At 38.9% G+C, this 24,558-nt stretch overlaps 2 protein-coding genes across 2 annotated transcripts; one reads left to right on the plus strand and one right to left on the minus strand.

The window, feature by feature from the left end:
- The first annotated feature begins 3,470 nt into the window (after positions 1-3,470).
- On the plus strand, positions 3,471-11,124 carry LOC139138750 (uncharacterized). The gene is made up of 8 exons (XM_070707262.1): positions 3,471-3,819; positions 4,293-4,403; positions 4,578-4,703; positions 5,702-5,917; positions 6,144-6,226; positions 6,401-6,453; positions 7,321-7,470; positions 10,289-11,124. Exons 1-8 carry the CDS (start codon positions 3,519-3,521, stop codon positions 10,536-10,538), a joined length of 1,290 nt encoding a protein of 429 aa, XP_070563363.1. The 5' UTR covers positions 3,471-3,518; the 3' UTR covers positions 10,539-11,124.
- Positions 10,988-23,868, minus strand: LOC139138748 (transmembrane protease serine 9-like). The gene is made up of 11 exons (XM_070707260.1): positions 23,449-23,868; positions 20,776-21,045; positions 19,935-20,306; positions 19,408-19,520; positions 18,638-18,781; positions 17,546-17,693; positions 16,807-16,860; positions 16,167-16,508; positions 15,841-15,959; positions 13,530-13,670; positions 10,988-12,595 (listed from the first exon to the last, which is right to left on the minus strand). The coding sequence occupies exons 1-11, from the start codon at positions 23,537-23,539 to the stop codon at positions 12,470-12,472; spliced, it is 1,920 nt and encodes a 639-aa protein (XP_070563361.1). The 5' UTR covers positions 23,540-23,868; the 3' UTR covers positions 10,988-12,469.
- Positions 23,869-24,558: the final 690 nt, after the last annotated feature.

Raw genomic sequence — 24,558 nt, forward strand, 5'->3', positions numbered from 1 at the left:
AAGTTTTTTGTGTTCTCAATAAAGACAGAGCGCCTCTCAATACATAATGTTCTGGAGTATTCTCAGGTTTATCAGAGACACAAGCTTGTTTTCGAGCGACATTGAATTGTAGCCTGTACAATGGACATGCCTTTACCATTTTATGAAATAAAATACTTTGAAACTAACATAGGTGCGTTTGCTTTTTGTCGTGACTGTGAGTGAGTAAAGTAGTGCAGTTGAACTTGAAATATGCTGTTTTGATGAAATTATGTTTGATGTTCAATTAATATATGTCTTAAACTTTTGAGGAACGTAGATAGAGGTTGTACTACGACGTGGGAGATACGATGGTAGTTTTCTCTGCCCATCGATTGTAATCCTCATTAATTTTGATGTCAATGAATCAACTTGACCCTATAGATATTCAATCCTACATCGTTATCCTATGGATGGCTTGTACACTGGAATCAAATAGAGGTTTAAGTCTTCCAAAAGGCTTGGAGTCAAAACTAAGTAATTATAGATTTTGTAATCACTTTGTTGGTTGATATAAAATGACGGATAATGTGATGGACATCCGGAATCTGTAAACGATTAAGGTGGCAGTGTGTGAAACTCACCAGCTTTCAAAGTCATCTTCAACCTTAAGACGGAAATGGCGATATCGAATTAGAATTGCATATCTGATGGGAGATATCTCGCACTACAGTGTGTCAGATAAAAGGATGGATATCCAATCAACTAATCTAAGCGGCGCAGCCTCGAATGGGCCCAGGTATCCCGGCCTCGGTTTACTCTGGGGGAAAAATGCGGGTTCATGCTAATCAGCAAAACTTGAAATAAACGCAACCGGTTCGTCGAGAGCTATGAATATTAATGCCGTGCATGTGAAATACATATGTGGCTTTTAAGCCGTCGACAAATGAACCAGTGAGTACTTTGCAACATTCTAGAATCTTTAAAGAAGCGTGAACGACCGAAGGTTTTTCTTAAGGCTGGAGCGAAAATATTTTTGACGGATTTTCTTGGCGGGAAAACAAAAAGCGAAAAGTGAAATTTTATTGTTTGTATGCCGGTAGACAGTTGAAATAATTTTGTCATTGAAGTTTAGAAGTGAGCAGTATTGTACTGTTTGTGATAAAGTTATTGGCTGTGTAATGAAATAGCAAGAACACCACGTGACCACGAATTAAGGTAGAATGCCCCTTGGGCAGATATTTGGACTCTCAAACTTTTTTCAATTCTTTTCTTATCTACCACTTGTGGGGATTCATTTTGAAGCTCTTTGAGTAAGAAATACTTTCACCGTCTTAGTTTTTTGAAAATCGAAAATTTTATTTTTCTCCATAGAGTTAACACAGGGGTTGGCAGCCATTTTTGAATGTCAAGTATCGGTAAATCTTGGGTAATCTCCAGTTCCAAAATTTGCACATTGACGCCCGTTTTTTAATCTTGATTTTGAAAGTGAATGGTTGAAAGATTCATTGAGGAAAATTCGAGCGAAAGTTTAAGTCTTTTACTTTCGAGGCGCCTACTACCATAATCGCCAGAAATATCGAAATGCAAAATAATCGCTGCCAAGTATTCTGCGTTAACTCCTCCAAAATTTACAAAATCGTCCAAAGTTACAATAAATAATTATTCGCTCAAATGTAAACGACCTAATAATAAAAACGAGGAAATTTTAATATGCCATAGGTTTCTGTCACGACTTTAATCATGAAAATGCAAATATCCAAGTACAATGCCAGTAAAATTAGGAATTGTGGATAATAATCCAAACACATTGCCAACAAAACTCATTCCGTTTGACCTCTCTCCCCTTCCCTAAAAGAATGTTTTGAAGTATTGAAATCCGACCATAAAAATATGATGACTACCTCACGAAAAAACAATAAAAAAATGCAGGATAAATCAGTGAAATATGGCGTCAATTCAGAAGTTCTTCCTCCTAGATCCTGACATGTTTTGAAACACAAACATTACAAAACAAAATAATTACGGTGATCGACTATCAGGCGCATATACCGGTACGGTATCCACGACATACTTGGTGATGTGATTTGTGCTCAGTAATCGAAATGTGGCTAAACTCGACTCGCTCCCCCGACAATAAGGAATTTCGTTTCTTACGCTCATTCACGATCCTTAACTTGAAAACACTAATAAAAGCTAACATTAAAAGGTAGCTACATGCGAGGGACAAGAACATAGTTCAGCTGGTGTTTTTGTCCGCTCTATTAAATTCATAGCGGTCTGCTAGCTGGTTATATAATACATTCATGACTCATTATTATTACCAATAGTGTTAGCATATGGTGTAGTGGAACAGAATGAAAAAGCTTTTTAATATTTTGTATTTCCTTCCTTTTACACCTGTGCGCTCTCTCTTATTGAGTTTTACTGTGTGTTGCCTTGATTTTAATGCAAACGCTTGAAATTGTAATATTTTGTAATTGATACATATTTCGTAATTGATGCATATGTTTGACACTGCTCCACTGCTCTAGATCCAGAAAGACAATGATTTGAATTTTCCTTGGGGAATATTAAAGGCTTTACGGAACTTACAGAAAAGGCAACCGGAAGCAGACTGTCGGACATGGTTTTTTTTTCAACCCGATTGCAAGAAAACCACTTATTTCAGCAATGTAGGGTTAACACAGGGATGATGGCCATTTTGAATTTCAAATATCGCGAAATCTTATATAATTTTTCTCGCTACTACCAAATTTTGCACTATTATCCCTGATTTTTATTGTTGTTTTGGTAAGAGAATAGTCAAAAGTTTTATTGAGGAAAGTGTGAGCAACAGTTTAAGTCCTTCACTACCAAGTCGCACATTACACGAAGCTTTCAGTCTGTGGCTTTCATTCAGATTGCGCGCCAGTTGTCTTCCTGCACTGTGTTCACGAATGACGTCATCTTCTCTCAAGAGCTAAGGTTTACGCCAGATGGCATCAGCGAGTGACGCAAAGGAAATAACTAAGAGAAAGAAATTTGAAAATTTAAAAAGTCAATGGCCCTAATCAATGCTTTCCGTGCACCCGTCGAAGGTCAGGTAAATTGGGTCGTGTCAGTAAACTGTGTCATGACATATCTGGTGTTATCGTTATTCTCTGAGATTTTTATCAGTGCAATATGATGCAGCTCTAGTATCAAGCAAAAATACCGCTTTTTAGCTGCAAAAAGTCGAATAAAATAGAATTAGAAAATAGCACAATTTCGCAAGTAAACATAAATTGCAAATGTGCCCAGTAAAATGTAATCTAACAGAAATGTTTGGTTTAAAAATTGCACAATAATCGATCCACGAAGATGTTTACCATGATTGTTATCGTCTGCTAATTTTGATCGAAACATGTCAATGATTTATGAAACTGTTATCATCTGACTTTGACGCAATTGAAGCTTCAGATTTCATGGACACAGTGTCTTATAAAAAGGCGAAGACAGTGACTGTAAGATACGTCATTGGAAGAAGCCTACGACACTTTCTGGAGCAATCTGCAGGACAGACGCGTTAAAACTTTACAATGACGGGTACGAAATTCACAGTGGTGTTGGTGGCATTGTCGATATCGTTTGCTCATTCCCTGAAACCGCGGGAAATAGGCCACGTCAGCATACAACGACCGGGCTATTCAAGCGTCTTCAAGTACAGCGACGAGAAGAGTTTCGACCTGTTCGTGACGTCATTCGAAGCCGCAGAGGGCACAGAAGACGAGATCTACATGGTTCGCGACATCGGGAGCAAACTCAAGAATCTTGGCCAAGTTGTACCAGAAGTGCTCTCGAAAAACGTTGACTGGCCAAATGAAGTGAAAAAAGTTCCCGGTAAGTGTATCATCTTCTCCAAAATCAATGTTTGCAGCCCATTGTTATTAGATTAGAATTTAATAGTATAAATATATGATTTTAAAGCAGATATACTTTAATAGCTCGGAGTGAGAATTTGAATCAACGTTGTGTAATATGGAAAATAGTGAACTTCGGAAGATGATGAGCAATTTAGAAGTGGACTGCCTCACAAACTAGCTGGTCTCATGCACTACAAGCTCGTTTTTTCTGTTATTAATGTTTCCCAGTGGCACTGAATCGAGCATTTCAAAACTTAAATTTATATGTGGTAACATTTTAAATCAACGGCAAGTACTCGCATGCGCGGATAAATATATTTCATAATGTTTCATATCTTGGTTTAATAATACTAACAACCACACAGTACATAGCTATTGCCTATAGCAGTTAACTTTATAAAGTGAATCTGTGGTTGATTTAGATGATATAACTTTTTCCATTCCTAACAGATGATGTCTTTGGTGAAGACGGTTACATATGGGCCGCTACTGGTTTTATGGTTGCAGGCAAAATGGCTGGCTATGTTGGCTTATTAAACCCAAAGAAACATGGCATGCCGGGTAAGATTACCCAACGAGACTACCACCGAGAATTACCGTGACTTTATTTCTAACGATTTCTTTCAATAATTCTATGCATTTTGTGTTATGTGAGATATGAGTTTAAGGCAACAGCAATAGCTGAGTATTTTTGATATCACTCTTTCTAAATGCCAATTTGAAATTCTTCCACAGATGTTCCCAACGTTATATCCGTCAATCCAGGCGATGTTCCATGGTTCTACCACCGCGTGGAATGGATTGACATGAACAACGATGGATTGAAGGACGCCCTCACAGCCAGGACATTTGTCGAAGATGGTAAACACTTTTACTTTACGTTGTATCATGCTATTATTTCTCTCTTTCTGTGGAATCCTCATAACTGGAACACACTTTATGGTAGTATGCGACTCGAAAGTGAAAGACTTAAACTTTTGCTGAAATCTTTCAACCGTTCTTTTTCAAAGTCAAGAACGAAAATCAGGGGTCAGAGCGCAAATAAATTATACCAGAGAAACAAATCACCCAAGATTTACCGATATTTGAAATTCAAAATGGCCGCCATCCCTGTGTTAAATCCATTGAGGAAAAATAAGGTTTTCGACTTTTAAAAAGCGAAGACGCAGAAAGATTTTTCTTCCCCTAAGGGCTTCAAAACGAGCCTCAACAAGTGGTAGATCAGAAAAGAATTGTAAAAGTTTGAGAGTCCGAATATCTGTCCCCGAGGCGCACTCTACCTTGTCCCAACACGGGATCTTAGCTTATGTTGATGGTATCCATACTTTCGGGTAAAGATAAAGTGCCAGACTTCATCACTCGATTTCTCTCTGGAGGACGATGTCGATGAATTTAGAGGCCGTGATAGACAATGTTTCGGACGCTGATAACGTGTGTTATCATCGTTGATATGACTTGAACTTAAGTTTGACAGCATCTGAGCAAAAATGCCATTTCTTCGTTAAAAAGATATGCTCGTGAAATTCACCTTATGACCTAAACATATATACATGTGAAACAGTGCTGGATGCCTCGCAGATGCTTTGTTTTCAGTAATCATTGTCAAAATCAGGCCGTTAGCTGAGAATTATTAAGTGGAACCGATATTAGATAATCAGCTCTTATAGCAGTTGCTGTCATTTCTTCCTGTGACTGCCACTTGACAAAACCAGCCACTTTCCGGTTCAGAGTTGGCTGGAATATTTTCAAGTTCCTCGTACTATATTTGGCAGCTGACAGGGGTCGTTGCATTGCAGTAGCAACCGCATTGCCCTATACATTTGTCAAGTTGTCTTTTGTTGCTTCCTTCCTTCAAACAGAAACCTCGGACTATGTATACCATGCCGACTTAGTGTGGTTTCAGAACCCTGGAGGATTGTCAACGACGTCGACCCCATGGCAACTGCACGTACTTGTCGACGGACCGGACTGCTTTTTCCACACTGTAGAGCTGACACTGCCAGACGGTACCACTAAGCTGTGTGTCATCAGCACGCAATATTTCACAGAGAAACTGACTGTCACCTGGACTGATGGTACGTGGTGAAAATCAAGTTCAAATTTATTTTCAATCCTCTAGCATCAATAGTCATTTAAATAAAAGTGCTCAACATGGCAGTGCAAATATTCAACTTGCCTTTTTGGGAGTTGTTGTCACACAAACACATTCTCGGCATCACACGTTAAATCCAAGCCCTTTGGAATAACTATAATCTTGTATTGTTGAAAGTTACCTTGCACTTGAAATTTCTCAAATTGCAGATCCCAATGGTTCATGGGCAAACCCTGACGACATTCGTCATCGAGTTATTGATCAAGATCGAGGTCATTACTTCGATTTGGTTGTAAGTAAATTCTGTTTACCTTCAATTAATTTATACATTTTATGTGTTATTGTATGTGATAAAAGATCCAGCAACTAACTAATCTCTCTCTCTCTCTCTCTCTCTCTCTCTCTCTCTCTCTCTGTCTCTCTCTCTCTCTCTCTCTCTCTCTCTCTCTCTCTCTCTCTCTCTCAGATTGACGATCTGAACAATGACGGTAGACTGGACCTTATGGTGACGGTGAACAAGTAAGTGCATGCAAATCTTGATGTTGGTATGATTTTTTTCATAGGCACGACAAACGCCGAATTATTATAGAAATAACGGGCGACGCGCTGACCATTAACGTTAATTTGGCTTTCCTCGAGCCCGCGCCCACAAATAAACGTTAATGGTCAGAGCGGAGTCTGTTATTTCCATCATATTATCAGCGAACCCGAGAAAACCGTCAAAATTTGCGAAAATTTCCGGAGCGAACGACAACTGGGCCCCAGGAACTGAGCAATACGCGATGCACTGTCACGCGCGCTGAAAAAAATTGGCAAATCCGGAGATGTTTCAGAAAAAAGTATCTCAACTTGACCTACAAGTGCTCCATTTTATTTTGTGATTGATTATGATTTACGTTTGAGCTGTAAAGTTACGATACTTTGAGTTGTTAATCTTATTATTCATATTCACGGGCATATAAACAAACCATTACTGTGTATTTGTGGTCAGTCACGTGGTTCAGCTCGACCAATCAAAATGCGACAGGCAGGGCATGATAATATAATCATATTTAAATATGTATTACATATATCGACAGCTGTGGTGCTGATAAGCTTTGGAAGCGTCATTGTAAGCAACTTTGAGTTCCGGCCGTGACCGAAACTAGTCTCTTGTTCCATGACTAACTTCCGTTGAGGTTGATGATAATAAACTTTTAGACTTGTGTGTTCATGCAACAACCCTTCAACGTACACCATTTCAATTCTACACGAATAAAAGGGGTTATGTTTAAATACATGTATATAATGATATGTCATATGGAAACTGTTATGCCGGGTAATTGGACAGAGAATATGTAAAGAGACAGTCTATGTATGTAACCTTTTGGTTTTCCTCTCATCTAGGAATTGGGGCGGTCACGTCATGGCTTATGAGATCCCAGACAACTTTATCACAGATGACTGGCCGGCGCATCTGTTGGCCGAAGGGTTTGACGGGGGATACATGTACGGGCGCGGCGCCCCCGGGTCTGGGTTCACTTTCAGGCCAGCGAGGTGAGAATCATACACGTATTTTCTATACCTCTTCTGTCAGAAATACTTACATTCATAGTCACAGAGATGCCGAAATGAATTGTGAATAAACATCCTTATACCTACAGCTTATCGATAAAAATAGCGTCAATGACACTGTAGCTCCCATCCTGGACTATTTAGTGTTTGTTCTCTGGTCAGATATTTGAACATGTGTGAAAGGGATAAAGTGCATGAAGTGAAAATACTTAAATGAAATGTACTGGAGACAGTGAAATATGTTTAATGTAATTATCAGAATATAAAATGGAAAAAATACAGAAGTAGATATATCGAATACTGTGATACAACCATTAACTCAACAAGTCATTTACAATGACATAGTCCCCACTTGTAATAGGAGTATTAGTCTTGATGGGGCAGGAAAATGTGGTCATTAAGAAGTATCACTGGAGTGTATATGTTGAGATCTATGGGCACATAGGTCTATGTCGTTGTTCCCAATTTGAAACACATGAGGCATGTCTAAGTTATGGTTCTAAATTGGGAAAAAAGATCAGACCTCTAGCAGTATTGGCCAGCCAAGAAATACATATGCGCATTATAAATGAGGTACAAGATGTGACATCTTAAGGTCTAATATCCTATCAAAATTGGAGGGTATAGAACTTGTGGTTACTGAAATATGCATATATATGTATAATCAAGGTCAAAGGTCATCGAGGTCACATGACATTTTGAAAAAAAAAATTATATTGCTAATTAATCCCTATATGCCAAAAAATCAGATCTCTAGCTCTATTCGCTTGCCAGAATTAGATGTGTACATAATTAATGAGGTAAAGCGTGTGTTGTCATAAGGTCTCCCATCCTACTAAATACAAAGGACATAGCACTTGTGGTTACTTATTTATTGACATAAACATATATTTTAGGTAAAAGGTCATCGAGATCACATGACATTTGGTCAAAAAATTTCTCTCCTATAGTTATCCCTATATATCAAAAATGAGACATCCAGCTCTATTGGCTCGCTCAGAATGAGATATGCACATAATTATTGAGGTACAGTATGTGGCGTCATAAGGTGTCCAATCATACCCAACATGAAGGGTGTAGCACTTGTGGTTACCGAGTTATGGAAAAATATGTATATTTGAGGTCAAAGGTCACCGAGGTCACCTGACATTTTGTCAAAAAAAATTGTATTGCTAAGTTATCCCTATATACCAAAAATCAGACCTCTAGCTCTATTGGCTCGCTCAAAATTAGATATGCACATAAGTAATGAGGTACAGTATGTGGCGTCATAAGCTGTCCCATCATACCATACATGAAGGCTGTAGCACTTGTGGTTACTGAGTTATGGACAAATATGTACATTTGAGGTCAAAGGTCACCAAGGTCACGTGACATTTTGTCAAAAAATTGTTTTGCTAAGTTATCCCTATATACCAAAAATCAGACCTCTAGCTCTATTGGCTCGCTCAAAATTAGATATGTGCATAATTAATGAGGTACAATATGTGGCGTCATAAGGTGTCCCATCATACCATACATGAAGGCTGTAGCACTTGTGTACTGAGTTATGGACAAATATGTATATTTGAGGTCAAAGGTCACCGAGGTCACATGACATTTTGTCAAAAAAATTGTTTTGCTAAGTTATCCCTATATACCAAAAATCAGACCTCTAGCTCTATTGGCTCGCTCAAAATGACATGATATTTTGTCAAAATATCCGAGATATCTGCGTGAACGGATGGACTCACGGATGGACGAACAGACGGACATGACCCAATCTATAAGCTCACTGGACTTCATCCGTGGGGACTAAAAATTGTGTCACTGCATCCTTTTGCAATATGAATACGATGAGAAACAAAATTTTTATTTTTGTGGCCTTATACATGGGAGTCTATGGAGATCTGCCTTATACATGGGAGTCTATGGACGTGTAAACTAAAAATATGCAAATTTCACCACGATTTGCCCAAATTTGGGAAAGGTCACTCCTATGCACTTCCATACCAAGTTTCAAATCAATCGGACTTGTGGTTCAGAGCAGGAGATTTTTTGATCAAAAATGGGAGAAAATTACAAAAAAATTCATGAAAAATAGCAAGTCCAAGATACTGACCAAAAATGTGCACAATCATTTCATGTCAGCCCAAAGTACTTACATGCTAATTTTTCATGTAATCTGCTCAGTGGTTATTGAGTTTTTTCAATTTTGACTGTTTTTACATTTTTTCACTTAATTTGCATATTTTTGGCAATGACAACTTCATTTGAACAAAATCTCATCTACAGCCCATCATCCATGTACACACCAAATATCAAGATGAAATGTACAGCGGTTTTGGAGTTTTTGATGTTGACGGACAGACATACAGACATACAGACATACAGACATACAGACGTACAGACATACAGACATACAGACATACATACATACAGACATTTTCCTAGCCTATAAGAATAGCTTCCATTGCCATATATACATATGGCTATGGGAGCTAAAAACGGGCAACAGAAAACCAACTATGCATTACTTTTGATGAAATCCGGAGAAAGCATTCGGGAATTTTCTGTAAAAGAATACCAAATCTGCTCTTACTTATATAGAGCAACATTAAATATTTTACTGTATAACAATATTATTTTGTTTATAATGTATAATAGTAATTTATTCATCCAATCGAACGTGATTTTGTTTAAAATTTGCTTAGATAGGAAGAGAGATTAATAAACATCTAATACGAAAAGTATATTTGATTGAAAAGTCATGGCGGCAATTTGGTCGAAATATTATTATGGTATTTTCACTTTCTCACAGTGAACCGAACCGAAAGAAGCCAGTGATATTGATAAGCGGCGATGATGATGGAATGATCTATCTGATACAGCCGTACAACGATGATGACTCCAATGATTGGCAGTATCACAAGACGGTCATCTTCACCACACCTGGTATGGTAGGCTCTGTCTCATTGGTCGACGTTGACAACGACGGCTATGAAGAGATCTTCATTCCTGCCTGGTCCACCCAAAAACTCCACATTTTGACATTTGCGCCGCTTAGATAAGATGTTTACTTTCGCTGCCTTACTAAAGCGTGTGTCAGGGCATGGATCTTTCTCGAGGGTCTATGGTTAGGGTAAGCGAAAACTGGGCTAGGCACGTTGCTCATATGAAAGTACAGTTTAAGTTTCATCCATGGATAACAAAGGTACTGCAAAGGCTATTCTGATTTTCGTAGAAAATATATTCTAATAGCCTGCAAGCAACGCTATATGGAAGCATTAGACTTCATGAAAATGATAAAACCAATTAAGTCCTTACTTTCAAAAGTGTTCATAACATTTTCGACAAGAGCTATCTTTCAACTTCCAGTGTGGAAGGTTTCAATTACAGTTTCCTGTTTGTATTTTGTCGAGGACCCTATTCAGTTGTATTTATTTGTATACGTTTTGCCTTTAATAGATTTACATAGACGTGTAGAGAAATAAATCAAGAGAGAACCTGAAGTTGAGTGAAAAAAAAATTGAAAGAGTTTAATGTATATATTCTAGGTTATTTCATGATGGATAATTTCATTTTACATTGTGGTGAGCTGATCATGTTTCAAAACCATAGAAAAAAATTCTAATAAAGTATACATTAATACCTTGATTGAAATCTTGCTAGAGTCTTTTATCATTTAACTTCTCTTGTTCGGTTTATTGTTGGTGTAGTCACGCCATGAAGACATTCTCAGTAGGGTAGATTTGGGGAAGAGAAATCGTCGTTTTGACGGAATAACGAGGGTCACAGTTCGAACTTTTTTTTTCATGTTTATTTTTTATTCACAATGAACGAGGTGTGTCCCTTACTAATTTACGTACCGGTACGGACAGCCTCTGCAACCCTTCGATATGATACTTACAAACGTTTTGTTGCCCGATTGTACAGTTGGCTATTAAATGACTGATGAGAGATGTCATCATGCAAATCATCACTGAGAACCCCATTATGATGTACTCTACAGTCATTGTAAAACTGTTCCAATCTTGTTTATCTGAAGACTTTTATTCGACAAATCCACGCCCTCACACGGCGACTGGACTGGAAACTTTCCCGTGACAATTGTATAACTAACAACATACATTGATAACGAAGCTAGTGTCTGCTATACACTGTACAAAAGGTACAGTCTAGAAGCAGTCCGGAAAACCTTTTTACTCGCTTTACTGCTCGATTAAGTATGGTGCGGTCAAATTCCTGTATACGATGTATATTGTTATTCTTCTAATTTTTCCAAATATATAGAATCGTCCTACTTTAATCATTGATCATTATCTACTCTAAAAAATGCAAACCTGCGACGCAAAGTCATGGAAGTGTTTGCAAAATAACGATTGCAAAGAAAAAGTGAATCCCGTGGCACTCGCCTGCGAAGCGCCCTCTCCGTCCAGTAATTGCTGTATCTGAAGAGAGCAACATCTTGCGTGAGTCATGGATACTGAGGTTGATCCTTTTGGTCAAATGGGAAGAGAGTTCGGATATATTCAAAATGTCAGGCCTCTAAATGTGTACCGCAAACCTTTCGATGTCGAATTGGCTGCTCTTTCAGGATGAGTCGAAAATATAAATTGGTAGCACACAGCAGTGGATGAAGAACTGCATGTGAAGATGGGATTGATGTTGGATGGCAGTCTTCCGAAAAGAATTGCGATGAGAAAATAGCAGAAACTAAATAGTTTCTCTAGATCATCAATCTTATTCTATTTCATTAAGTCAAAGTTAATGAGTAAATTTGTTCCTGATAAAATAAGAGATGCAACGCACCTAAAAAGTACACAGTTTAACTCATTAATATTCAATCTGTAATGAGCGACCTAAACAAGTAGCAGATCTTAATTCTTCATTTGCAGAAGCTCATAATGTGTCCGGTACATAGATAGATATATCATGAGACAAAAGCAATTATGACTAAAATTCGCGACAGCTGTTCTTTACAGCCAGAGCCTCAGAGTGTTCATGAATCCGACAGTGTATCAGCTATCCACTCATGAAAGCTGTGGAGCTTGGAGAAAACGACTGGATTTTCATGGCACAGATGTCCCCAGCTTACCAGACCGAGTGCAAACCATCGACCGGATATCTGGAAACAAAAGACGTAAGAAATAATAAAACAATTTGGCGGTGACATTGAACGCACATGATATAAAGAAAGCGAACTTCTTTGGTTCGTATCATCCTTGATACTTGCACAGTAATGGTATTTATCGGCGAGGTCATTAAACTTTTATGCGGAAGTACACAAGAATTTCAAAACCATTCACCAGTCCCTGTGTAAAGTTTACTAAATCAGGAAAAACTAAATTCTCGCTTTTCACAAAAATAAGACGGTGAATGAGCCCACACTAGTGGCGGAGCAGAAAATGTTGCAATAATCTGAGTATCCGAATGTATGTTTTTGAGGGATATTCCATCTTGAAGCAGACACGTATTCTTTTCGATAATGTTTTCTTTTCACCTCCTGAGTTCAAGAAAAATTCGTTCGTCATTTGATGATCACTCATATTTTGTCCTGAGAAGCAGCTCCCTAAAAGGACACTGAATGCAGATATGGAGATTAAGGTAGTATGCGCCTCGAAAGAAAGAGACTTAAAACTTTAGCTCAAACTTTCCTTGAGGAATTTTAACCATTCTCTTTTCAAATCAAAAATAAAAATTGTGGGTCACCGTGCAAATTTTGGTACTAGAGAAACAAATAACCCAAGATTTACCGATATTTAAAATTCAAAATGGCCGCCATCCCTGTGTTAACTCTATGGCGAAATTTTTTTTTCGAATTTTGAAAAAAAACTAAGCCGGTGTAAAGTTTTCTTACACCATCAGCTTTAAAATAAACCCCCACAAGTGGTATACAAGAAAAGAATTGAAAAAAATTTGAGAGTCATAATATCTGTCCCTGAGGCGCAATCTACCTTAATACCTTGATCAGAACTGACGTACATGTATCAAAGCTAGCTAATTTGACATATTCAGGGTGTTGATTATTATATTGCTGTTCGAATGATAACTCAACCTACCTGTGTAACCATTGGGGATCCACGGAATCCGCCACACGCGTCGTCTGTTGGCGACATGGTTGTGGCACAGAACATACTCTCGCCAACTCCTCCGAAAAATATTTCGTTACAGCTTTCAGTCTCGTCCACAGCAAACGGTATCTGAAAAAGCAGCGTATATTTGGTTTTTAGAGATGTGTGCATTGAATCGTGGAGGTCAAAACTGTTCTTAACTGTATTAAATCGAGTTACGACTGATACGTATATGGAAGACCGGTCACGACATGCGACATGCGACCTGCGACTTCAAAACTGCGACCTGCGTCCCGCGAGTTTGAAACATGCGACCTGCGACTTCGGCATTTAGACCTAGGTGTAACCTGCGACTTCACAACAGCGACCTGCGTGTTTGTCAAACTGCGACCTGCGACTTCACAACTGCGACATGCGACAACAACACGTAACGTTTCATGGTGTTTTCCTCAGTATTAGATTGGAGGCGTCTTGCGTGAACTTTAATCCTTTGAGCGCCAAAGTCTATTTTTGTCCCCTATAAACCCCTGTCAATTTTTCTCCAATTTTTGCAAAAAATTTGGGAAAAACCTGTAGCCAATGAAATGTGATGTCGATTTGGTCCAAAATTATCAAAAAATTACAGAAAATTCATACAATTGGTAAAATTTTGCACTAAAATTTTGGTGGGAGAAAATTACAGCGCTCAAAGGGTAAAACGTGGAAAGGAGATTTAACGTTCAACATCGATCAATTAATAAGCCATTGCTTTCGCTTTGGTAAATCGTTCACCAAGTCTGGCAAAACTCAATTCATGTACACACCAGTTCACTCATTTTCATCTGGAGAGATAATTTTATGACGGAAATGTAACGTTGACAGTACGTGTTAATGCATGGAAAATAATATGCTACGTGATCTAGGCATTTATATGTATATTCTTCGTCTGCCTTACCTCGCTTCTTTCCTTATGTTATCGACAAACTTTTTGATTTTTAGAAATCTCTGGTATTTATCCTCATTTCACTGTGGTATAACCATCTAGCTGTCTGTTTAATTCATCAGTTGTCCCCCCTGTATCATAACTGCGTCAGTGTCATTGCAAACATTCGAATTTTCAGTTATTGGCGTTCATTTTCTAACATTTCCAGTTTTGTTCCTATTCTCCAGTGATTGATCATCGGATGTTGCCATCTTTTCGTCTAATTTCATTTTTACTTTTCGTCAAAAAATCGAATTGATCCAACTTTTGTTCAGTTGGAAAAATAAAATATTCTTACTGGTTAACTTCGGACTACATTTGTCTACACAAATAACATATGCAAAGTAAAGCAGTTAAAATAATACTGATATTGACAGAAGTGCAAACATATTTGCTAACCATGAATAGCCAGAGACCGACTCAAGTTCTTTATAGATAACGCGAGTTAAAACTGTAAAACAGGACATAATTAAACCCTCCTACAATCCTATTTTCAGTCTTTAAGCCTAATATGTACATACTATAATATGTACATATTATTTTTTGTGTGTATATAATATTTTAGATCATGTAGGCAGAAAGTTCCAGAAACTATTAAACACTGATGTAGACGTTTAAAACCCTATTGCTATTGCATTATTTCAGATCGGTTTGCCTTTCGTAAGACGGAAATAAATTTGTGCTCTTCGTTTGTGGAATTCTCTACCGTCACAGCTTCATGCACTTCTATCGCTGGTTGAATTCTTTCGCTGGCCGATTTTTGCGTAGGCCAGCGGTGCGAAAATAATGCTCTGGTCGCGAGAATGCGGTAAACCGACTGTTTTAATATAGTGCAATGGTGTCCCTCGTGTTTTTCAGGCTCGTGTTCAGAGCAATGGTGCGAACAAATCAAGACTGATATCGCAGTTTGACAAACACGCAGGACGCAGGTCGCTGTTGTGAAGTCGCAGGTTAGGCCTACACCTTGGTCTAAATGCCGAAGTCGCAGGTCGTATGTTTCAAACTCGCAGGACGCAGGTCGCAGTTTTGAAGTCGCAGGTCGCATGTCGCATGTCGTGACCGGTCTTCCATATACGTAACACACTCAAAATGTGAGAGTAGCATTCTTGAGTCCAGACACGAGAAGATAATGAATTAGTCAAAAAACAGAGCAAGACCAACATATGTATCGTTTCCTTTCTCAGGTTCGGTAACAAATGTTAATGTTTTGACAAGGTTTTGGTCGTTCGGAGTTAAGAATGTTTTGGTGGAAACGCAGATGGTTTCATTTCAATATCTGCCAATAATTTACATGTCTTGTAAACGGTAGTCTAGATAATAAAATGACTTTGCACTTACCGTTTGTACTGTATCGTGGGTTGGATGCTCCAAGGAGCGGACATTCCCAACCCCGGTCACAAAACCCTGTGCTTGGTCCTCAAGTTCACTCGCGGAAATATTCGGTTTCAACAGGCAGGCTGTTGGAAGAAGTAATTTATCAAATTTTACTGGGAAGTAATAAACTTCGTTATTATCTCTGGCTCATGATTAAAAACAATTGTAATTTTACAGGCTGTTACTTAGGAATATCTATTAGTATTGCCATCTTTTATTAAAACGACATCTTTTAACGTACTTGCGTATCTGACATTCCGACATGCTCAATCTGCAGTACATCACTGTACCTGGTTTAACGGACTCCGTGTATTCAACAGGTTCAACCAATTTCAACAGGACCATGTCATAGTCACGTGTGTATTCATTATATTCAGGATGAACTTGCGCTCTCTCGACAAAGTATTCCCTGGCGTTGGCATGGGGAGATGCCGGGTCAGTAAATTTGACCGTCAGCTGGGCTGGAATCCACGCTGGAAAACACGACGCCAGGGACACAACCCAGGACTTGTTGATCAGCACGCCGTTGCACTTCGACGGATAGGCGAGACGCGCGCGTTGGCGAGCGATTTGAACCATCCATGGCCAGTTGTCCGGTGTAGACTTTCCATTTTCAATCCAGCCACATTCATCTACCGAGATGGTGTAAGAAAAAGAAATAATAAGGATAATGTAGAAGTACATCGCGACATATAGCTACTGCGATAAAAAGGCAACATTCTATAAGCGTTCAATCTTGGGTGACCTTTGTAGGAGTTATAGTGGCAGAGGAGAATTCGATGTAATTTTCAATGTCGGTTGTACACAGTTGGCATTGGCTGAAAATGTTACGGCACGGCGCTCTGAAAATGCCGAACAAGTTTAACCCATAGTTTCAAAACATTATCAGACTTAATTACTGAAGCCATATTTAGCGTTAAATTACGTTACCTGAGCTTATCGGCGATGTAATGATCTCTTCGACAGTTGTCTCCGTTGGAGCAGCTATTTAAAAATAAAAAAAAGGTATGGTAATTACTTTCGGAAAAAACTCTCAACCTCAAATTGTAGGTTTTTTTCCAACCCGGAAGATAACATATCTAGTTACTGGTTTCCACTTACTGCTAACTTTACTTGCTTAAAATCTGCTTCGAGTTGGTGGTGTCTCATAAGACTAGTATATCCATAGACTCATTAACCGTTGATGTGTTTCCTTAATAAAGATCTGAAAGGTCGCCCCTTTGTTTTTTATGAAAGCCACAAGAGACGATCGTGGTGAAAGGTGATATGGGAGTAAAGTTTAACGCGAACACTTGCTTTGATCATTTGCACAATGACAATTTTGTTTCCTGGTTGCTTTTGTGTTGAAGCCTGATTAGCTAAAGAAAGCCAGGATATAAACAAAATAAAATAGATATATTCAACAGGACGTATGTCCTAATATGGTGTAGACTGTTTAGATGACAAATATAGCAAGGCATGGATTACAAAGCATATTAATGTTCTTATCGGTGACGTTGCTGCCATGTTGAACGCAGACAGTGACATTATGTTCTAAGTTCATTTTCGAAGACAATAAAACTACACAGAAAGTGAAACACTTATCAGTCTTCAGAACACAGCTATCGTTTGTATTTACACCACAAGGGACTCTGTCCCCCAAAAGGCTATCATTCTTTGGCGTACATACCATTAGTATCATGGCATGAAAATGCATTTCTCTGAACTTCTCTGATCCAGTCGTGAAATTTATCAACCCTGGTGAAGACACTGGGTTTATTGCCAGCACACTCTAATCCCCAGCTGACTATGCCGAACAGATACCATCGAGTACCGATCTGAAATCACAAAAGCTGATGTCAATAAAACATATTTCAAGCACCTCATACACATTCTCTCCCTCGATTCGTCAACTTTAAGGTCACGTGCCCGTGGTATGCGATATGTTGGCACTGATACGTTAAAACAGCTAGGTACCGGTCAACAATTTTGGAAACTGTTGACCGACGGGTTAACAGTTCTGGCACCTGTTGCCTGAGTAAAGTTCGTTGCGCCATCTACGCATGCGCACATTCTGGAAAACGTAAAAGAAGATGGGTGACGTTTTCTGCACTTGCGACGAGTGATATGACAGAAATGCCTCGATTTTTCGGCGAGAAAATTGGATGAAGAATGTTGCAAAACAGCTCGTGACGGACCATATTCGGACAACAGCATACATTTGTTTTGCTGGTGCTTGTGAGTCACCAAGAGAAGCCTGTTTCATTCGTGAAAACGGACTGTTTTGGGCAACTCTAAGGGCCTTCGGCGAAATACAAGTATGGTATTACCCCTCAGGCCCGTCAATATGTGTATATTAGTGAGAGCTACCATCGGTAGCGGTCGAAACAAAAACAGAAATTTCAGCATTGGGGTATCTTGGGCTGAACGGAATAAAAATTTTGTTCATTTTCATGACAACAGCATTCAGGGTTGACAATACATGTATAGCAATTTTCAAAAAAGATAATCAGATAGTATTGCTGCGAAAATTACAGACGATGTCTTGGGGAGGGGCAGAAAAAAAGCAAAAAAAATGGTTTCCTTGTTTCTGTCATTGTTCCATGAGAACCAGTTATGGTATAAAATGGCGATTTCCTGTCTCGGGTCGTCTCGATGGAAGTTGATGGCACTGCTGTGAAAAGCCGCCATAAATTATCTTTAATTACCGATTATAAAAATAAGGATACTATAAAATACGGCTGATTGTACCCGATTGATGCTGAAATAATTACACACGAACCTGTCGCATGAAAGGTCCACCATTGTCACCAGAACAAGTGTCTCTTCCGTAGAAGTCTGAGTCTGCGCAAAACATGTTGGATGTGACTGGATGTTCATCATGACTTGATACACATGTGGAGTGACGAGTTACCTTTAGTTTGACCTTTCATAAAAATAATATATAGCTGTGAGAAAAAAGGGTCCATGACAATCTTATGATCGTCATGTACAACACGTGACAATAATCAGACAAATTGTTGTTGTGAGATTTTTACAAGTAAATGAATCAGAAATTATTTTACTTGACAGACATTATGATGAAAGAGAAATTAGCAATGATGCATTTGACGCACAGAGAAGAGAATACGTTACAATTCTTATCATCAATAATTGTATCACGATTATATCATGACTCGGACGAATCCTTCATATCGTGGATGCAATGACATGAAAATCATGCAACTTAAAACTTGGAATGAAACTGCTTAGCTCAGAGTATAGCTTAGCACATTAAAAACCTTTAGTCCCACATTACAACTACATGACATGTGTTGTCATGGTATTATGTAAATACATGGAAGCAACGAATAACCGTTTCTCAGTGAGGAAACATAAGATATATATTTGCTACGTTGAAAATAAATGAGTATAGACAAGTACAAAAAAGTAAGATTAAATACTGTAGTTAAAAATAAAAGTGTCAAGACTGGCTATAATCACCATCGTGTACTTGCTTGGCAGCAAAATTTGCTTAGCTGGATGGGTATGCACTTTGACATCCAGACTTACCTTTTGCAAAGAAGAAGAGAAAGGATGGGCCTCCGTTCTACCCCATCCGGCGATCCATCCGGCTTTGCGGTCTCCAATGATTTTTTCTGCCGTCTTCACGGGTGGTAAACAGACTTTGATAAAATGAGAAAGAAGTAAGAAAGACAACTCTGTGATATGGAAATTAAAATCATTTTTTAGCAAACGCTTTCTCAAGCATAAACGCTGGGATCGCATAAAACTGCTTTACTTCCAGACTGGCTAAACAGCTCTTCTGGTGACGCAAATCGGTATCCGAGGCAATATCTGAATCAAACAGGGCAAAAGCAGGTTACGTTAGATGAGTGGGATGCGTTCTAATATGTTTTTTGTTTCGTTTATCTATGTAAATACACCGTCTACATGAGCAACATTGAGCACTTAGAAGCAGATACTCCCCAGGAATGTGGCCTATAATGATAATGCTCTCTGCTTTATTACCCCTAATACTATGCGCTTAATGTCTACAGCTCAGTGTCTACATTTTGACTGTACACCGTGTGACTTACTTGGAGAGATAGCATTATTGAACTGAACTAGGGTCTTCAACCGTATGAGGGCGACATCACCATCGATAGTCTGGCGATCGTATTCCGGATAAACCACAATTTTCGCCACGTCCGCCACCACTTCGCTACTTTCGCCAACTTGCCTGTTTATCTTCCCCAGGTGTACTTTGGTATTGCCAGGCGTCAGGGAGAATGAGTGGACGCATAGAGCTGACGTCACCACCCAGTAGTGATTCAGCAAGGTTCCGCCGCAGTATTCGCCAGTGTCAGTTTTTCGTATCATGGCCATCCAGGGCCACTCTCCTGTCCGCGATCGTGCACCCCCAAAAATCCTTTGTCTGATCGGTGCTAGAGTCTGAGTTCCGCATACATCTAGGGATAAGAAGTCACGGTGTATAGACTGTCAGCAGAGGTGGATTAAGAAAATTTGACAGCTTTCAACTTATTTGAAAATATCTGGTTTTCAAAGTCGATATTTGTATCTTAATGTTTATATTCTTAATGCGATATATATATATATATATATATATATATATATATATATATATATATATATATATATATATATATATATATATATATATATATATACCCACATTACAAAGTATCCGCAAATGCACTGCTCCCAGGCCGAAGAAACTGACCGGTCCCATAGTTAAGGAAACGGAATCGAATTTCCGTATCAAGTTCCAAATGAACCTATTTTGGTATCTTTATTTCTATGGACTGTAAATAAAAACAAAGGATAATGTAAAAGTCAGCACTAATGCCGCTACATGTTTTGCCGATTTCTGAAGATGGGTTTTCTAAAAGGCGTACGTAATCGGATTCTTTCAATTACCTTCCAAATCTGAATTCTGGATATCAACGTCATTGTCTGAAGACTCCCCATTGTGACGAGTGCACGTGTATGTACCACTATCAGACTCCTTTGTATCGACCAGTAGCAGATTTCCGCCATGCAAATGGAACAGTCGACTCTCGGTGTAGGCTTTCGATACGTAAATCGGGAGATTGTCTTTCGTCCAATCCGGATCTACTCTGGGGTCGCCCCTGGGACACTTCAGCTCTAAATAGCGCCCGCTAACATCTGCTAAATCGTATCGACCATCTATAAAAAATGATAATTATGCGCTGTATAAATACACATGAAGCATAGATATGCTCCGTTTTACATTTCTGTACAAAGCATCAAAAGACGACGCTACGAAACTTTAAGGACTTACAGACGGACAGACAGACAGACAGACAGATTGACAGATATACATACAGAGAGGAAAGCATTGGGTTGTCCTTCCAGCATGTTAAATACTTGTTGAAAGCATAAATTAGTGTTCAAATATCAATAAATGGCCTACAATTTATATTGCTAATAATCTTCAGTTGTCACGAAATAATCTGGCATTGTACGAAATATGAAGTATTGCAATAATCACAAATGTCATAACTTTCACAACTATATGTATTCCGGCAAATTGCAGACTGTAAAAAAAGCAAGCTCAGCTTTTTGCTTCAATATCAATTGGGAAGTGAAGTCCTGACATATTCGCCTCAGAAAAGTTTCACAAAAGCTCACTACTGAAGACTATTTGAGAGACAGGACGGCAGCCAACATTATGGTGCGTTTTGTTTTCATTTCATTTCAGGTCCCTGGAACAGAGTTAAGAGGAAACATATTTCATATTGGCAAGACGTCTCGTAAAACCTTTAAATATCCACCGACCCTTGACCTTTGACGTTTCTCCTTAATAAAGTGCTGAAAGGTCGCTCCCTCGGGATCATCACAATCATAAAGACGATCGTGGTGCAAGGAGATATTGGAATGAAGTTTACAGAGGAAACCTCGTTTGATCATACGTTTAAAGACAATCTTGTTTAGAGGTATGTATTGATATTTTCCTTAAAGGCATGAGTGTCGAAATAAAAACAAACGAGATATCATCACCTGGGCATATGTATTACAAGTACGACGCAAATTGTTTATAGGACAAATCAGGATTTCAAAGCATATATTGATGAGTACTGAATAGCTGGCAAGACAAAACATCATCAGGAGTGTACTTATGACGTCAAAATATCTGACGTGATAGCTGTATCGCGCTTTTTATCACGATCTCCTTCGATCATGTCCGTCACAATCGCAATCTCCGTCACAAACTCCGTCACTCAAATGACCAGAGTAAATAACCTTGAGTACATATACCTGGCGATAAGCCAGTTTCTTTGTTGTGAAGCAGTTACTTTTTTACGCTCTTCCATTTATGATGTCTATATTTCCTTTCCAGGCGAACATTTCAAACATTATGACAGCGTTCAGTCCAAATAGAAGATCAAAGACGGACGATAAGATTGTCAGGACGGTCGTAAAATATGTGTACAGCTATTATGCAATCTCCCGATTGCTGTCCCCCAAGAAGTAGTTACATGATCTATTTGTCAAAACACGTTTGTTAAATACTCGAGACTAATCCTGCTTTGGAGTGTACAACCCCGTAGCAAACCAGTCATAAAACCAATCAAGAGAGGTATGATACAGAACTACATTTTAGGAGTCTCCCACGACATTCTGTAAATCTCCTGCCGAGGAGACACGTGAACTCCGTGACCTCTTTTTACGTAATCGCCGTCTTGATGAGCCGCCAACGGTGTCGTTTAATGAGTCTCCATCTCAGCTTTCAACACTCCTCCATCTACATGTATTAGCCCTGCGTACGATGCTGTGTGTTCCGCTACAGCTAATAGCCCCGCTCACCACAATGTGGTGAGCGGGGCTATTAGCTGTAGCGGAACACACAGCATCGTATGCAGGGCTACATCTACATGTATTATCATGATAATACGCTAGGTACAGTAGAGTCCGTTGGGGTTTGGATTGCGCGTGCTTGTTGTTATGTACATTTCAAACGAACTCACATCACTGCGCATAACGTCACGAATTTCAGTTGAGAATCACAAAATACAGACAATGACGATGAGTGAGATGACCATTGTTCCAAACAAAATCACATCATCTCGAGTTCCCTTGTTTTTTCAATGATGACAAACATTTTGTCATTCGTCCTTGCTAAGTGATGGACATCTTAGACAATTTTGAGAAACCTCTACAGGGTCTTCGGGTTGACAAATTAGTTTGAAAATCGTGTGATTCAACATTAGTTTGTGAACTTCCCTATATGTGTATGTGCTGCGACTATTAAAACTGAACCAGAAGTTTCAAAGCGTTGAAATCTCAATTGCCAGCAGGAAGAGACAAGCGGACATGGAAATAATAAAAACGGGAAAAGATCCGGGTGCCATCATCCAAAATGTTATTGAACATCTCCCCTAGTTGACAGACAACTTAGTCTTTCAAGATAGCATTCAAGTTCAATACTGTCAGGCTTTGATCATCATTGAAGATGATAAACACACTTACAATGTAAATACACTAGGGATGAAAGTACAAAATGCCAGCACGGGTGAGGCACAACAGAAATCTTCTGAACAATTGTGGAACTATACGAGAGACACTTACCTTTTGCTCCTTCACAAACAGCACCGATCAGAAGAACAGTCAGGGCCAGGTTAAAAAGACGACGTCCGACGGTAGTCACAGCCGCGTTCATTTTCTTATCGGCTACGTTTATTATGCAACGGTAGTGGATGTAGTACTCGTACGATAGATAGTGTTCAAACTTTGCCCACTCACCACAGATATAAGGGATAAACACAGCAGCGGGGTGTCGACTTGGCCTCTCTCTCGGTATTTGATGACGTCATTGTAGTCACATGATGCCACTTAATTATATGGAGGCTACGAGTCCTTATGAAGACAATTACTTCAACGTTTTGAATTTCGGAGAAGGAGAAAGTTGTTGTGAAATTACGAATGGTTTGTTCAGTATCTAGGCTGTGCATACATTCATGTAACAGTCATTAGCGAAGCTTGTCCAATGATCTGCTATTACCGGCTGAGTCATATTCATGCTTCAATAGATAAGACACTTGTAGGTTTCAGGAGTCTCATACCAGTTTCCATGTTGATGATGGCCTTTGGCCATTGACCAGACCAATCACGATGGACTATTTCCATGCTCCTCGTTGATCACCAGGTGATACCTCATCAAACTGCTGAACTTTGTGATAATAATTTGGGCTTCAGAAGATTAACGAGTATAAGTTTGTTTGTTGTTTGATGTTTTCCCTTCTGCAGCACCAATCCTGTTAATATTTCAAAATTTAAAGGGCATGTAGCTGTATGAAACTTTTTATAATTTGTTCACTATTTTTGTTTTTGTCTGTCACTTGCAACTGAAGTTCTTGTTCTACTCCCCCAATGCATGTTGAAACACCCTCTATTTAGCTATTCAACACATCAATGGTGTTCACATTTAAATTCTAATCCGGGTCAAAATTTACCAGTCAAATATAACGATGTAGTCTATATATGTACAGGTTGAGATGACAAGTTCAACACCGTATATCCCAACATGCTTTTGGAAGAACAACTGTTTCAAGAACATGAAGTTGACATTAAGGGTAAAAATGGTCAACTGTTATCAAACTTTACGGCTACTCGTCCTTTCAAACGTAATTTATAGGGAAAGAATTCTATGAATAGGTGAGTGCTGAGCAGAAATTAGAC

Source organism: Ptychodera flava, chromosome 8 (assembly GCF_041260155.1).
Source record: "Ptychodera flava strain L36383 chromosome 8, AS_Pfla_20210202, whole genome shotgun sequence".
Lineage (NCBI taxonomy): Eukaryota > Metazoa > Hemichordata > Enteropneusta > Ptychoderidae > Ptychodera > Ptychodera flava.

Excerpts from the sequence above, each read along its gene's own strand:
- LOC139138750 (XM_070707262.1), top strand. The coding sequence starts at position 3,519 with ATGACGGGTACGAAATTCACAGTGGTGTTGGTGGCATTGTCGATATCG. Across the intron at positions 4,404-4,577 it reads AAAGAAACATGGCATGCCGG|ATGTTCCCAACGTTATATCC; the intron begins GTAAGATTACCC and ends ATTCTTCCACAG. Across the intron at positions 6,454-7,320 it reads CTTATGGTGACGGTGAACAA|GAATTGGGGCGGTCACGTCA; the intron begins GTAAGTGCATGC and ends CCTCTCATCTAG.
- LOC139138748 (XM_070707260.1), bottom strand. The coding sequence starts at position 23,539 with ATGAACGCGGCTGTGACTACCGTCGGACGTCGTCTTTTTAACCTGGCC. Across the intron at positions 19,521-19,934 it reads CAATAATGCTATCTCTCCAA|TCTGTTTACCACCCGTGAAG; the intron begins GTAAGTCACACG and ends ATTTTATCAAAG. Across the intron at positions 16,509-16,806 it reads TACATCGCCGATAAGCTCAG|ATGAATGTGGCTGGATTGAA; the intron begins GTAACGTAATTT and ends CCATCTCGGTAG.